Raw genomic sequence first — 17,269 nt, 5'->3', positions numbered from 1 at the left:
TCTGAAGTATCGTTTTGAATAAATCAGTCGGTCAAGATGGATGTACAAGGAGCTGCAGATGCTGGAATCATGAGTAAAACACAAAAGTGCTGGAGTAAATCCAAGGAAGGATCTCGACCTGAAACATTGCCTATCAATTTCTTCCACAGATACTGCCTGACTAGCTGAGTTGCTACAGTACTTTATGTTTGACTCTGATCTCCCCACACTTTGAAGATGGCATGGTGGGCGCTAATTTTAATCAAATAAAAATAAATGGCTTTATAAATAATCTTTTACAAAAGTCACTTTCCTATCACTTCATGCCGTTGCCAGTATTTACTTCAAGCTTGAAGTTCCTTAAAAATTACCTGTGGGATTTGGTGGTGTTTCCCGAATGGTGTGCAGTACTTTCATATCTCGGATATTGTGAATGTACAAACTCTCCTCCAGGCATACTATCAATCTCTAGATGTTGGGAAGAGAGGCAATTATAATAGTGGGATGACCAGAACAACATGTCGTTGTAAAAAAAAAAGCTACTTGTTCGAAATAACTAAAACATTTATGCCACAAATTATTTTGGACACAGCATGAAAAAAGAAAAAGAATGATGCCACCATTTCTTACCTGTCTATTTAGTTTGACAGCCAGAATAGTATTGGAATAACTGTAGTTGCATATCTCTGTTCCTTTTTTAAAGTGACAAACCTTCAATTTTCTGGGTGCTTTAAGGCTCACGATAGCTACTAGACTGCTAGAAAACAGTCGTTCCACAATACATACATCTTCTGTGTCAGCTGTTCAAAAACATTATAGAAAAGCAAAGTTATCAATTCCCAATCAATTAAACAGTCAATTTAGCAATAGCTCAACCAGATTGCATAAAAATAGCTGCCTTTTCCGGGACTCATTATTCCGAGAATTGTATTTGTCTGGGGAAATGCCACAATTAGTTAAAACAAATGTTTGATGTGTGTAGAGTACCAAATGTGTTATGTACCTGCAATACCATTGCACCAATTTGGTACAGCTCTCGTTCTGGATGTAGAAATCCAAAATAACTGATCTTCCACATCCAAGGGGCATCTGGTCATCCCCAAACAAGCTGTCAACCACAAGTGTCTCATCCTAAAGGTCCCATCCAGTCAGCCTTTGATGCTCACCCAGTCAAAGATTTTCAAACCTTTTAATGTTTCAGTGCAAGATAGTCACACACTGTTCCAAAAGATTAATGATATATATTTTTTTAATTGAAGTAAAACAATAAATGGTGGAGTAGCAAGATGGATTCAACAGTGGCTGAATGGGAGATGCCAGAGAGTAATGGTGGATGGTTGTTTGTCAGGTTGGAGGCCAGTGACGAGTGGAGTGCCACAGGGATCTGTGTTGGGTCCACTGTTGTTTGTCATGTACATCAATGATCTGGATGATGGTGTGGTAAATTGGATTAGTAAGTATGCAGATGATACTAAGATAAGTGGGGTTGCGGGTAATGAAGTAGAGTTTCAAAGTCTACAGAGAGATTTATGCCAGTTGGAAGAGTGGGCTGAAAGATGGCAGATGGACTTTAATGCTGATAAGTGTGAGGTGCTACATCTTGGCAGGACAAATCAAAATAGGACGTACATGGTAAATGGTAGGGAATTGAAGAATGTAGGTGAACAGAGGGATCTGGGAATAACTGTGCACAGTTCCCTGAAAGTGGAATCTCATGTAGATAGGGTGGTAAAGAAAGCTTTTGGTGTGCTGGCCTTTATAAATCAGAGCATTGAGTATAGAAGTTGGGATGTAATGTTAAAATTGTACAAGGCATTGGTGAGGCCAATTCTGGAGTATGGTGTACAATTTTGGTCGCCTAATTATAGGAAGGATGTCAACAAAATAGAGAGAGTACAGAGGAGATTTACTAGAATGTTGCCTGGGTTTCAGCAACTAAGTTACAGAGAAAGGTTGAAGAAGTTAGAGCTTTATTCTTTGGAGCGCAGAAGGTTAAGGGGGGACTTGATAGAGGTTTTTAAAATGATGAGAGGGATAGACAGAGTTGACGTGGACAAGCTTTTCCCACTGAGAGTAGGGAAGATTCAAACAAGGGGACATGACATGAGAATTAAGGGACCGAAGTTTAGGGGTAACATGAGGGGGAACTTCTTTACTCAGAGAGTGGTAGCTGTGTGGAATGAGCTTCCAGTGAAGGTGGTGGAGGCAGGTTCGTTTTTATCATTAAAAAATAAATTGGATAGTTATATGGATGGGAAGGGAATGGAGGGTTATGGTCTGAGCGCAGGTATATGGGACATGGGGAGATTATGTGTTCGGCACGGACTAGAATGGTCGAGATGGCCTGTTTCCGTGCTGTAATTGTTATATGGTTATAAATGTAATTGAAATTGCACAAAAATAACAGCAAATAATTAATACATTGAAGGAATCAAGTACCTGCCTTTTCTCAGTATTGATTGCATTCAAATAAGCAAGGCTATTATTTGCACAACAGCGGTCCGTTTTGTTAAGTTGAGGGTTGACCGACAAGGATGCATGCAGTGCTGGATCTAGCTAATAGATCACCTTATACCTTGATTTTCTCCCCTTCTCATTTCCCTTCCCACCTATGTCCGGGACAGCTCTCATGCCCGCCACCATTTTGACAACTTCCAATTCCCCAGTCATGTATCCTGAATGCAATAAAATGTGTTTAAATCTAATATTTCTCATAAGGATGAGAACAAGCATCCACAAGCTGTTGAGCACATCAGCAAGGGTTATGGAAAATGAAATAATAGTTATCAGGAAAGAATTCAAAGTTTTGTAGAATGGACAAGGATAAAATGTAGAACGAAGAAGAATGTTCCCTCCCACAACCATAACCTCTACAATCAGTATGAAGAAGGGACCCAACCCAAAACGTCATCTATCCACATTCTCCGGGGATGCTGCCTGACCTGCTGAGTTACTCCAGCACTTGGTGTCCTTTTTTTGTAAAATACAAAGGCTACAGTTAGCATAAAAGTACTCTTTTGTGGAGGTGTAGTTCTATTTGGGACACTTACTGCATTCATAGATCTGTTCCAATTTATCCACTGAGGAAAGCGAGAAAAACTTGTAGCCAGATTTGGTTCCAACTGCAAGGGACCTGTATTAAAAATAAAAATAGAAAGTCTTACTTTCAAAATGGGGAACAAAGATCAGGTAAATTTCAACGAATGTGTTTCAAATAAACACAAAACAGCTTTAAGCATCCAAAGGGATGTGGAATTCAGTTACGTAAAGTCTTGTTAAAATTTGTGCACAACTTCAACATCCACTTTCTTAGCAGCCTTTGAACTTGCATTGGGCTCCACATCTATGGTAGCGTTCTGCAACTTGCCAGGTATAATAAAGTAATGTTTTTATAGATCACTTCAGTTTCTAACAGTATCCTCTGCCTTCATAACTTTATCTTTCAACCTTGTTAAATGGTGCTACAGTACATTAGATCTTACCCAATAAAATAGCAATTACTGAATATGAAGGAACTAAACTGAGGTGCTTTAGTAAATAATATGCCTGAAAAAGTACTGGTAGAGTGTGCGGGCCCTAACCTCAGAATCCACAGAAGGCCCACTGATCCTCAATGTATCTGGAGGAGCCACAACAAGGAGATAAATGAGAACAGATGAGGCCCACTCAAATCTGTATAACATCCATCCCTTTGTGTGAGAATATATGAAAGAGTCCTTCGTTTCTGTCCTAGTTTTTCAGTAGTTTCTGATGATTTTTGATAATTTTGCTGATGATATTTCTGATGTGATTTTGGTCTTCCTGCTTTCAGTTATTTCATCTTCACAGCCAATATCTACCTGGTTCTCACCTCCCACATGGGTCCATCTCTCACTCTTGCCTTCTCCATCTTGAGGAGTAGGTTAACAATCAATAATCACTATCTCATATGAACTTTGGCTACACCTCCTCCCAGTCATTTCTCTGGCTTGACATATCCATTCTGATGACACTTTCCATACCTGTGCAAGACATACGTTCATCCCACCCCCCCGCCCAAATAATAGCCTCTGGATACCCCCACTCCTTCCATTCTAAGCAAGTTCCTTCCATCCTCACCTTTTACCCCACCAGCACTCAACAGGCATTTCCTCTGTCATCTCATCGCCTTCAGCCCAACGCCACCATCGTCATAACTCATAATCCAGTTTTCCAGACTCAGTCAGAATTGACCAGATCTCAATCGCTTCTATCTGTATGTCTCCTTTTCTCATTTGTTTGATGCTGCCTGGTCTGCTGAGTATTTCCACCACTCTTTTATTTCAGTGTTCAGTCACAAAGATCCAACGTTGATCTTTGCTTCTTCATTTTCTTCTATTTGCATCTTAGACAGATTGATGATTAAGCCCCCTCGCTGTCTTCTCAAGGCCAGCAACACCCACATCTTGCAACAGTTTCTCAGTTGCCACCCTATGACAAGCATTCTTTGTTCTCTGTATCCCTTCATTTTCACCACAACTTTGATTTATAAGCAAGCAAGCTAAATATTTTGATCCAGTTAATTGAAAGCTAAACATAAATGTTCACAAGATAAAAGATTACTATAATCGACAATTACTTTTTTTTGCATATGTACAACTTTTATCTTTATGAGATAGCTACTACTCTGATTTATGTCTTCCGCAATCTCCAAACTGAATCCCCATCACCTCGCTCAATTAAACAGACAGTCCTTTAAACACTGTCCGAAACGTTACTTGGTCTTTCAGGATTGGAAAAAATAATTGTCAGACATTACTACAAATTATTGAAAGGAAAGCAAATCTCCCATACAGTTTTGCAGCCAACTGAATACATTTGCAACATCCATATCTATTTAAACATTGGTAATTTTTTTGCATACAGAGAGATCTTGGTGTGCTGATTCAGAGATACAGAAGTTAACACACAAGTATATCAAACAGGAAGGCAAATGCTGGCTGGGCCTTTGTTGAGAAAATTAAGCTCCATGTGCAGTCTTGTTCTTTGAACAAGGAACTGCAGATGCTGGTTTACTAAGGACAGGCACAACATGCCGGAGTAACAGTCCTGTACTCAGTGCCATCTAGGTGCGCTGCATTTCACACAGAGAGGTGTGAGTCTGTGGAATTCTCTACCTCAGGAGGCCGGTTCTCTGGATGCTTTCAAGGGAGAGCTAGACAGAGCTCTTAAAGAGAGCGGAGTCAGGGGTTATGGGGAAAAGGCAGGAACGGGATACTGATTGCGGATGATCAGCCATGGTCACATTGAATACAAATTTGTCCAAGACTAAATGGGGATACAATGCTCTCATTTTGTCACATAATTCAAAATAAAACCATTCTGAAAGTGAAAGTGATATAGTGCTCAATCAAATTTTTGGAACTTCCTCCTTTACCCCAGTTCAGCCATAAACAAAAATCACAAGATTTGAATCATGCTTTGTTCTGTCTTGAGTCTGCAGTTGCTCCTCAACCTCTGTACATGTCCAATTTTTGCCATGAATCTCATTTGAACAAGAATCCTTAAAAGTTGATAATCCTTGAAGGATTCTTGTTCAAATGAACGGAGTTTCCATTACTACACAGATGCTCCTCGACTTACGATGCTTCGACTTACGATGCTTTGACTTTACGATTGGGCAAAAGCTATACACATTCAGTCAAAACCGTACTTCGAATTTTGATCTTTTCCCGGGCTAGCAAAATGCGGTACGATACTCTCTCGTGATGCTGGGACAAGGCAGCGAGCCGCAGTTCCCAGTCAGCAACGCGATCACGCGTGTAACCAACAGATAGCGATGCCAGCGAGATGCCGCGCTCGGTGACGGTGGGCCTTCTTGGGCAGCTGCACTGGCTGGGGCTGGGGCTGCGGCTGAGATGGTTTTTGTTGCTGCCACCGCCTCTTCTTCACCGTTGCTCCCCCTCCCCCCCCTCCAATCCGACGGATTCACGGGAAAATTCTGGCTTCTGGTTCTCAACCATGCGGGAGTAACTCGGTACCCGTTCTTTCCTCTACTCTCGCTCTCGGTTCCAATCGCTCGCCAGGAGCAGCCAAAACTAGTGTAGCGATGAGTGCCAGCAGCCATTTTCATGAGGGGGAGGCGGACGAGGAAGAGTAAACCTGGAAAGAGCATGGAAATAGGCTCTTCAGCCCAACTCATCCATGCAGACTAAGATGCCCCATGTACCCTCGTCCCACCTGCCTACATTTGGCCCGTGTCCCTCTATACCTTCATTTTGGGTTCTTTAGCAGCCTGACTCGTTGCCTTACTGCCATCAAACTCTCCATAATTAAATCGACCCAATGCACTCTCTCAACCTTGGCATCACAGGCTCTGAAGTTCGCCTCTGGGTTAACAGAGCCGCATTCACTGCACATCATGTTATGGAGCAACAGCCCCACCTTCTCCCCACACACCACAACATTCGTGTCACTTTGAACAGTGCTAGTCCAGCAACCGGTGGGAAGAAAATGGATTTATATGTTCAAAATCTCCAAACAATGTTTTTGCATTGTCAATCATAATTTCAAAATAAAAATGTGACTCAATAAAGAGGGGAAGGTACGGATCGAGCCAATGTAGTTTAAAGAAAAACGCTTGTTCTTTGAGATAAATTTATCCCATAAGAAAATGAATGCTTCTCTAAAAATGAGAAGTAAACTTCTCTCACTGCTGCCAGAGTAGCCCTCTCAAAGTTACAAGAATGCTGTGCTCACATGATCACTTCGATGTTCTGATGAAAAAGAATACTGTGTGCATAGAAACGCACCGCAAAAACATATTGCTAAAGGAAATGTTAGTAGAAGTGCCCAACATCAAGATCGTGCTGCTCTCCAAGAAAAAAAAAAAAAGACACGGCACAGCAGAAGAGAGAAGAGAGAGGAATTAACCTCATGAACCTATGCTGCATTCCCTCAAAAGCAAGAATGTCCTTCCTCAAATGAGGAGACCAAAACTGCACACAATACTTCAGGTGTGGTCTCACCAGTGCACTGTACAACTGCAGAAGGACCTCTTTGCTCCTACTCAAATCCTCTGGTTATGCTGGCCAACATGCTATTAGCTTTCTTCACTGCCTGCTGTACCTGCATGCTTACTTTCAGTAGGTACACAAAAATGCTGGAGAAACTCAGCAGGTGCAGCAGCATCTATGGAGCGAAGGAGATAGGTAACGTTTCGAGCCAAAACCCTTCTTCAGAGGCGCGCTCCATAGATGTTGCTGCACCCGCTGAGTTTCTCCAGCATTTTTGTGTACCTTCGATTTTCCAGCATCTGCAGTTCCTTCTTGAACAGAAGAGAGACAATGCTTGGTAGGTTAGGTGTGTTAAATGTATTTTCGACTTATGATATTTTCGATTTACTGCGTTTATCGGAACGTAACTCCAGCGTAAGTTGAGGAGCACCTGTACCATGCATGTTTTCCAATGCAATTCGTGAAAATCCTGTTAAGATTCAGGCTCTGGTGCACAAGACTGGACAAGTTTTATTTGTTAACAGCTGAACCCTGGTTGTTTGATTCAGAATTGCCGGCCATTGCTAATTTGGTTTGGTCATCTGTGTTTAACAATGCAAATGGACCATGTGAGGGCGAGAATCAAATCCATCAATGTAAATGAAAAAGAGTTAAGAGGGCTGAACATGAGTGAAACAAAGACCCTATCCACAAAAGAGACATATATAGCCATAATTAATGCTGTTAATGCATTTCGTTGTCTCTGTACTGTACACTGACAATGACAATTAAAATTGAATCTGAATCTGAATAACGTAAAGATTTGTGGCCTGTGTCAGCTCTTGTAGTTGCACTTTTGACTTGGAGAAAAGTTGAAGGAAACATTTTTTCTGAAATGGTGTCATTCTCCATTCTCAATAAACACAAAATCAAATGACCATTACCTTTTTAAAAAAAAAAGACATATTACAAAACCATAATAGATGCTGGGCTACAAGATTGTCTATCCTCTATCATAAGGTATAAACTCAATCTCATTTCATCTTTGTCAGCTAAAAGAAAATGCTGAGCATATAGCCGGAATTAAGTGAGAGCAAGGTAAATTCTCCACAAGGCACTAAGTTCTCATCCATTAGTTGTCTCAGTCAAACATGCCCAAGATATCTACTGGTTCCAATCAAACATTGGCCTAATTCCAAAGTCTGCAAGTAAGCACCAGGTCAAATCAACTCAGCTAATAAATGTCATAAGAGTTATAGATTACATTTACAACGGAAGCAAAATAAGGCTGAAAAATTATTATAGCTACTGATTTTTCGCATTTACATTTGATTAAACATTGGGGTGCATGTGAATTTTGTTGTATCCATCAGGAATGAAATCGATTATGATCAGGCAACTAGCAACTGATCAGTAGCTATAATAGATTAGTTATTTAACACAAATTGCTCACAAACTATTTATTAATGGGAATCTGTTACTGTGTTTACTTAGAAATGCACTATAGATACAGTGCTAAGAATATCTCTGACTGCACACGGACAAATCATGTGCTTTCAGAATTAAACTTCCATGGAGAAACAACAAACTGCAGATGCTGGTTTACAAATAGTTCTCTGGGTTCCTTTGGGAAATCCCCCAAAATCGCTTGGGTTCAGACATGCCATGATTATACACAGCATTATGGGATTGCGTGCATAATCAGACTGAGAAGTTCAATTATCAGGAATGAAACTTGGCCGTAAAAATTAATGTGTTTGAGCAACGTTATTGCTCAAACACATTGGGCACTTTAAAAAACCGGGCAAGGACACATGATATTCAATGGCTAAACACGTTATACCTATGAATTTTTTTTAAACTTTATTGCTCCATTCTGCTTTCCTCACACCAACATGATTTCAAGTTCATATTCTATCTGCCACCAAATACAGTTGATGCTGCATAATATCACAATCAAATCAATTTCTTATAATTTATTTTTAAATGAAAAATATATTAACGTTTAAAATTTGATGATTAAAAAAGGTGGACAAGATGGCGAATAAATAACGTTTTTAATAGAATTTGAAACAGATAATTCTTCAATACATATCAAAATGCTACTTAACCTAATGCTAGGTTGGCACAGTGGCGCAGCGGTAGAGTTGCTGCCTTACAGCGCTTGCAGCGCCGGAAACTCAGGTTCGATCCCGACCACGGGTACTGTCTGTACGGAGTTTGTACGTACTGCCCGTGACCGTGTGGATTTTCTCAGAGATCTTTGGATTCCCCTCACACTCCAAAGACGTACAGGTTTGTAGGTTAATTGGCTAGATGTACGTGTAAAATTGTCCCCAGTGTTTGTAAAATAGTGTTAATGTGTGGGGATCGCGGGTCGGCACGGACTCAATGGGCTGAAGTGTCTGTTTCCGTGCTGTATCTCTAAACTAAAAAACTAAACTAGTGTAAGCATATGAACCCAAGCAAGGGACCACATTGGGAACATTTTTGACTTTGTGGATAGAGGAGTTATGTTCCATAAAGCCACATAGAAAAATAAATCGCAATCCATGACGCGCGATCTAGGGGAATATAAACAAGATGATTAATACAAGCTTCGGAATTAATTTCAAAACCAGTATGTGGCCCAATACAAAACTGGTGGCACATCATAGGAATTATTTTCACGTTTGGAGTGAGAGAAATTTAGATCATTTGATATTTTGCTGTTGCAACACGGTCACGTCAGTGCAAAGTTCTCACGTTGCCAATAGCAACAGCTGCGCATAAGTGGCAGCCGGACATACCAGCAGCAAAAAGACCAACTAAGAAATAAACAAAATGCTGGAATAACAAAGGGGGTCAGGCAGGCAGCATCTCTGGAGAAAATGGATTAGTGATGTTTTGGGTTGGGACTGAGGGTTCTGAACAGAAATGTCACCTATCCATTTTCTCCAGGTGTGCTGAGTGACTCCAGCATTGTGTGTCTATCTTCGGTATAAACCTTCATTTGCAAATCCTTTTTATTACATTCTAACTAAAGAAAATACCCTGTTCTGCCCAACAATCTCAGGAGAATCTGGGAAATTTACTTCAGGTGATGACACTAATATGGCAAAACCCCCATTTGAGGAACCAATAGTCATAGAATAATACAAAAGGGTGAACTGAAAATAAAGAGATGGGAAAAGAAAAGTGAAAATACACTATTATGGACATCGATGACATCTTCATGCGAGACCAAGTGAGTCATAATTAATGGGCTTACACAAAGATTTATTTAGTTAGCACGCTTGAACAGTATCATACAAAATAATCCCCAGATTGATATAAACATATACAAACATTTGAAATTCTGATTGGAAGAACGCAAGTATTCACTGGAGTTTAGAAGGATGAGGGGAGAATCTTATAGAAACATATAAAATTATAAAAGGACTGGACAAGCTAGATGCAGGAAAAATGTTCCCAATGTTGGGAGAGTCCAGAGCCAGGGGCCACAGTCTTAGAATAAAGGGGAGGCCATTTGAGACTGAGGTGAGAAAAAACTTTTTCACCCAGAGTTGTGAATTTGTGGAATTCCCTGCCACAGAAGTCAGTGGGGGCCAAATCACTGGACGGATTTAAGGGAGAGTTAGATAGAGCTCTAAGGGCTAGTGGAATCAAGGGATATGGGGAGAAGGCAGGCACGGGTTATAGATTGGGGACGATCACCCATGATCGCAATGAATGGTGGTGCTGGCTCGAAGGGCCGAATGGCCTCCTCCTGCACCTATTTTCTATGTTTCTAAGGAGAGATTAACTTGCAGTAAAGGTTAACAAAAAAATTTGCAATAGACCGTCCAGCAATAAACAAAAGTCGATGCTTGCATTTCAAGTCCTAGATAAAACCACAACATTAATTCAAGGCCTTGCATGCAATTTGGCCTGTCTACCTAACAGGAACATAAATACAAGATCCTTGACTTGATGATTCTGAATAACAATGTTATCGACCCAAGTAACTGAAGATCCTCCAGCAGAATGTTTTTTACTCAAGTACCACATTCACATGACATGGAACAATGCAACTCTTCACTGTACCATTGCTGAAACATCAAAGTAAATTAACATTAACAATTAAAACTGTGAATCAGTTTTCTGACATACAAACATATGTCACAGGAAGCAAGCAGGTCTGGCAGTTTTTGAGCAGTGAGAAACAGAGATGATTCAGCTTGGAAAACTTCAGATTAAAGGTCATCAACATTGCTTCTATTGTTCTTAGACAATAGATGCACGTGTAGGCCATTCAGCCCCTTGAGCCAGCACCGCCATTCACTGTGGTCATCCGTAATTAGTACCCCGTTCCTGCCTTCTCCCCATGTCCCTTGACTCCACTATCTTTAACTCTATCTAATTCTCTCTTGAAAGCAACCAGAGAATTGGCCTCCACTGCCTTCGGAGGCAGATAATTCCACAGATTCACAACTCTCTGGGTGAAAACGTTTTTCCTCATCTCTGTTCTAAATGGCCAACCCCTTATTCTTCCCTACAGTTGCTGCCTGACCTGCTGAGTAGTCCCAGCATTTCGTGTTCTTACGAGCCTGTCCCACTGTACGAGGTAATTCAAGAGTTCTCCCGAGTTCTCCCCTGATTAGCGCTTGTGTAATGTACGTGGCGGGTACGTAGGGGCTCGTACAAGTAAAAAGTTACCATTTTTTTCATCACGAGTATTTTTTTACTCGTGGACATTTTTCACAGTGTTGAAAAAACGTCACGAGTTTACCGGATTTCCCAAGTACCGACCGTTACTCGTACGAGCTGCTACGTGACATCCACGAGCTCCTACGTACATTACACGAGCTCGAATCAGGGGAGAACTTGGGAGAACTCTTGAATTACCTCGTACAGTGGGACAGGCCCTTTATAGACAATAGACAATATGTGCAGGAGTAGGCTATTCGGCCCTTTGAGCCAGCACCGCCATTCAATGTGATCATGGCTGATCATCCCCAATCAGTACCCCGTTCCTGCCTTCTCCCCATATCCCCTGACTCCGCTATTTTTAAGCCCTATCTGGCTCTTTTATTTCAAAGTTATCTGTTTGCTGCCCTCAACCAGGGGATAATCATCTTTAACCCTCATTCTAACCATTGTTAATCAAATAAAGCTTTTTGATGTCAGTAACAGGAAATTGTTACCTCACTGAACCTTATACTACCCAAACATGCAGTATTAATATGTTTTGAGTAACAACGGTACAGAACAATAACAATGACAACAGAAATTACTCATCGGGACTGTATAGCCTCGACGTGAACAGTCATGTATTTTGCTGGGAATGTGATAGATTATAAAATGGAAAACAAGTGCTGTAACTCCAACACAAGAGGAAGAGAGGCCAAAATTATTCAGTGTCTTATCTATTTTCTCAGACAATACCAGAATTTCCCTGAGCCCAATCACAACTTACAAACCATAAAGAAACAAGAACACAAATCTATTGCCAGAAGGAAAACTTTATCTTAAAAGATATTTGCAAATACAAAATGACAGTGCAAGGATGGTTACAACAGTGTGAGACAGTTTTACACTCTAGCCTACAGTCTTTACCGTACAGAAGACAATATTTTGGCCCAAGTGATCCAACCACATTTATGCTTGTCATAAAGTTCCTGTCAATCTACCTCATCTAACACTCAGTAAATCTCCTCGTGCTTTCCGATTTCACTTCTGTGCTGTTGGTGCAACGACCCCAAATGGTCGCACGCTCTACTTTTATACTAGTTTAGTTTAGAGATAGTGTGGAAACAGGCCTCCGGCCCACCAAGTCCATGCTGACCAACAATCACCCCATACACTAGGTCTACCCTACACACTAGGGACAATTTACTGAAGCCAATTAACCATCAAACCTGCATGCCTTTGGAATGTGGAGAAAACCCACGCAGTCACAGGGAAAATGTACATACACCGTACAGACCACACCAATAGTCAGGTTCGAACATGTCTCTGGCGGTGTAAGGCAGCAACTCTCCATGCATTCAGAGCCCTTTCAAGTTAAAATCCAATCCTGATAAAAAGTCGGTGGCACCCATCTTCTATTGACTCGTAGTATGCTTCATATTTATACTACCAACTACATATAATGGAAAAATTAGTGGGTTCAACCCTGTTCATCTGTTACAAATTAATTTGCAAAGTGGTTTCAAACAATTTTACACACATGGGCAACTGATCACAATGTAATTTTTTATCCCAAGTTTTTAGTAAAGTTGACTTGTTGCATCAAACAGCATTTACATCTCTACACAGCCAACCAGTGCGATTTGACATGCTATTTGATATCTTCCTTATTTTGTGATATAACTCACTGTAACTAGCTTTGCTGATAATTTTTCAACCTGTGACTTCAACTGCTTCTCTTTTTGCAGATGATGTCCGACCAGCTGAGTGCTTCCAGCATTTGCCGTCATTTCAGCAGGTTCTAAATTGGTGGAGATCTTAAACTGGTATGAGTGATATAATAATTTCTTCGTGTGACAACAAATTAGTCCGGACCAAACCTCACCCCTATGACCATTAACAGCCTCAGCAAAACTGTTGATAAGAAAAACATCCATCTTCCTGAACAACACATCTTCAGTCCAAGCTGACAGTGCCCATATCATTTTAGAAACACTGCATCTTATGTCATTGAAAAGTCTGAACCCATCATTCACAATTGATTTTTGTCCTCCACAGTGAGTATGTGACTACATCAGAACATCCAAATGTGTATTATGGCTCCCGCTGTCTGGAAATAACAATAGTTGCTGCAAACTATGATAGACTCAAATAGCTCTGAAATTAGATTCAAGAAGGTAGAATATGAAACATTGCTGACAAGAATTATTTTCCCTGACATCATTAAAAGAGAGCTGTTGCAAGCTTCTTCTTCCAAAAACTAGTAAACAAGCATCAGAAAGCAGGAAACAAGAATTTTTTTCACAGATGCGAAATATTGTAGAGCTGATATTCTGGAACCAAAAACAAATGCATGACAAGCAACATCCATGCAGTCAGAATCATCATCATCATTGAAAACATCAACAGGCACAGTGCCTTACAATGCTATGTACCACAGCGATTGCAACTTCTACTGAAGTGTAGATGGCCATTGGCTCGCTAGGAGCTCATCCGCCCTTTGACAGGTCTTGTTTTTGGTCCTGCTGGGGGTCCACAGCCCCCTCCTCACCTGGCAAACCAGGTGGGGGAGACAGTTTAGCCGTCGACTATCTGACCATGGAGCAGGTAGCACGGGATTACATGGTACCCGTGGCAGGGAGGGAACTCCCCCTGACCTGACCTTCTGGACTCAGAAACAAAGTTAATATTTAGGGATAATAAACTTTCATCAGAACTGGAAAATCTATGCATGTCAAAGAAAGGGCTCTGACACCGATGCACACACAAGACTAAACAATACAGGACACTGTGCAGCAGATTCCTCAACCTTTTCATTCCAAGAAAACCAACTGCAAATTCTCCAGTTTAACCTGATGGATTATAAAACTTTTTCACAAAGGGTGGTAGGTGTATGGAAAGATCTGCCGGAGGAAATAGCTTAGGCAGGTACTATTGCAACTTATAAGAAACATTTAGACAGGTACATAGGTAGGGCAGGTTTAGACGCAGGCAGGTAGATGGGTCATGTTGGTCGGTGTGGGCGAGTTGGGTCGAAGGGCTTATTTACAGGTGTATGATTATTAAGATCCTCATTCTTAGATACACTTTCTCTAGGTTCTTACTAAACTGCAATACTAGAATTCTATGCAACAATTCAATTGTGAACTAGCCAGTGCTTTGTACAAGTTCTTCATAACTTTATATTCCATGCCTCTGTCTAGAACACCATGCGTTTTTCTAATCATTTGCTTAACTTGCCAAACTTATTTCAAGGATTTGTGCAGATATATACTGGTCCTCTGCACCTAGAGAACGTTGCCATTTAATCTATACTGTCTCGTCTTAATCTTTTTACCATAAATGCATCACTTCATTTCAGAAAGCGAAAACCGTTTGAACCAATTTTGCTCTCAGTTTGCGCCACGCTAAAAAGATGCAAATAATTAGACAAAAAGACACCACACAGGTAGCCGGCATGTAAAGGACTTTTGGGGAACAGAAATTCACCCTTACTGAATTTACAAATCAATGACCAAAACATCTGTGATGCAGAATAACATTGGCCCTAACAAAATGTATAGTGCCCTCCATAATGTTTGGGACAAAGACCCGTCATTTATTTATTTGCCTCTGTACTCCACAATTTGAGATTTGCAATAGAAAAAAAATCACATGTGGTTAAAGTGCACATCTTCAGATTTTATTAAAGGCCATTTTTATAAATTTTGATTTCACCATGTAGAAATTACAGCAGTGTTTATAAATAGTCCCCCCCATTTCAGGGCACCATAATGTTTGGGACACAGCAATGTCATGTGAATGAAAGTAGTAATGTTTAGTATTTTGTTACATGTCCTTTGCATGCAATAGATATTAATTGGCTGGCGGTTCATTCTACAGCAAGACAATGATCCCAAACATACTGTTAAAGCAACAAAGGAGTTTTTCAAAGCTAAAAAATGGTAGATTCTTGAGGGGCCAAGCCAATCACCCGATCTGAACACAATTGAGCATGCCTTATATATGCTGAAGAGAAAACTGAAGAAGACTTGCCCCCAAAACAAGCATAACCTAAATACAGGCCTGGCAGAGCATCACCAGAGAAGACACCCAGCAACTGGTGATGTCCATTAATCGCAGACTTCAAGCAGTCATTGCATGCAAAGGATAACGTCTTCAATTACGGGAAAAAGAAAAATGCTTGAGTAATGTAACCTCACCCCCCCCCCCCTCTCCAATCCCAACCCCCACACTGTAACACAAGGATTGTCTGTACTAGGTACATAATAACAAGTCCACCAAACACAAATAAGTCAAAATCTCAGATATATTAGAACAGATTCTCTATGATTTGGCTTGAGGACAAATACGTCAAGCACATAATTTTTTTAAATAAGTAATCAGATTTTAAAAAGTATGCAAAAGTTTTAAAGAATGTTGTCAGAATGTAACAAGAAAAGTAGACAATTTGGCCAACAGTGTAGACAAAACCTAATAACCATGTGGATTTGTTGTACTCGTCTATAGGCAGAGACAATTCCCATTCCGTTATCTCAACCATTTAATAACCACAATGTTATTATTGAGTGATCACCAGTTTATCTATTCTACCCAGTGTTCTATTGACCCCAAAACCCCGAGCTTATGACACGGTGATAACATTTAAACAAATTATTTAGATTACATTAACTTTTTTTTCTGCTTTTCTAAAGAAGCATTAAAAAATTTAGTTCAATTTTACCATAACATACATCTATTAATTACTTGTTTAAGAAGGAACTGCAGATACTGGAAAATCGAAGGTAGACAAAAATGGTGGAGAAACTCAGCGGGTGAGGCAGCATCTATGGAGCGAACGAAATAGGCAACACTTCATGTCAAAATCCTTCTTCAGACTGATGTGAGGGCGGGGGTAAATTAACACTTAATTACTTAGTGTTAATCCAGGACCATGTGGTGTGAAACAAATTTGAGAAAAAAGTCATTTATAGGCTTTCAATCCCACAGAATTGTTTCTTTTCCATCCTCTACACCTCATGTCATAAGCTGAATATGGCTCAACTCTCTTTTTCACCCTTAATTCACACGATTCATCTTTGAACCTCCCTTCCTTGGATTCTCCATCTCAGTATTATCTTCTTCAGACTGGAATGGATAGACGATGTTTTCCAGCGCATCTCCTCCTTGACCATGACCATCCCCACATGGATCACAGGAACCCAGAGCATTTTGCTTGCCATTGTTTGGGTTGGCCAGAGAGATCTTGTAAATTGAGCATCAGTCTGCTTTTCAACCACCCTCATGTCAAAATAATCAGGGTTTATTCCATTAACCTTTAATTGTCCCAAGTTTCATACATGCAACAGAGCTCTTTGTCATTGGGAGTTTTCTTCATGAGTGCAGAGCTATGTTCTGGCACAGGGGTGTGGAACCTTTTCATGTTGGAAGGCCGCATTGAGTTAGTTGTAATCTAAAAAGGCCGCATCCAAGAAACCTCAATTAGATATAGGATTATTTTGTTGAATCTTCTTTTACTCTTTGGTATTTTAAGTACATTCATTTTAAGATTAAAATAAAAGATGAACAAAAACATATTAATAAAAATAAAAGGATTTGTTCTACAAAATTTGGATTCATTCAAAACGCCGCACTTAATGGCCTAGAAGGCCACAGGTTCCCCACCCCTGTTCTGGCAGATCTATACC

The 17,269-nt window shown here is 40.4% G+C and overlaps 1 protein-coding gene across 1 annotated transcript in view; it reads right to left on the bottom strand.

Moving 5' to 3' along the window:
- The window catches only part of wipi2 (WD repeat domain, phosphoinositide interacting 2), a 33,847-nt gene that overhangs the window by 12,255 nt on the left and 4,323 nt on the right, over positions 1-17,269 (bottom strand). Inside the window, exons 2-4 of the mRNA XM_055651037.1 lie at positions 3,030-3,112; positions 610-779; positions 351-447 (exon numbers count right to left, since the gene is read on the bottom strand). Coding sequence (XP_055507012.1) covers positions 351-447; positions 610-779; positions 3,030-3,112 — 350 coding nt within the window. The remainder of the gene's footprint in view (positions 1-350; positions 448-609; positions 780-3,029; positions 3,113-17,269) is intronic.

The sequence above is a fragment of the Leucoraja erinacea genome, chromosome 20 (genome assembly GCF_028641065.1).
Source record: "Leucoraja erinacea ecotype New England chromosome 20, Leri_hhj_1, whole genome shotgun sequence".
NCBI classification, from domain to species: Eukaryota; Metazoa; Chordata; class Chondrichthyes; order Rajiformes; family Rajidae; genus Leucoraja; species Leucoraja erinaceus.
This window is presented reverse-complemented; position numbering and strand designations above follow the sequence as displayed.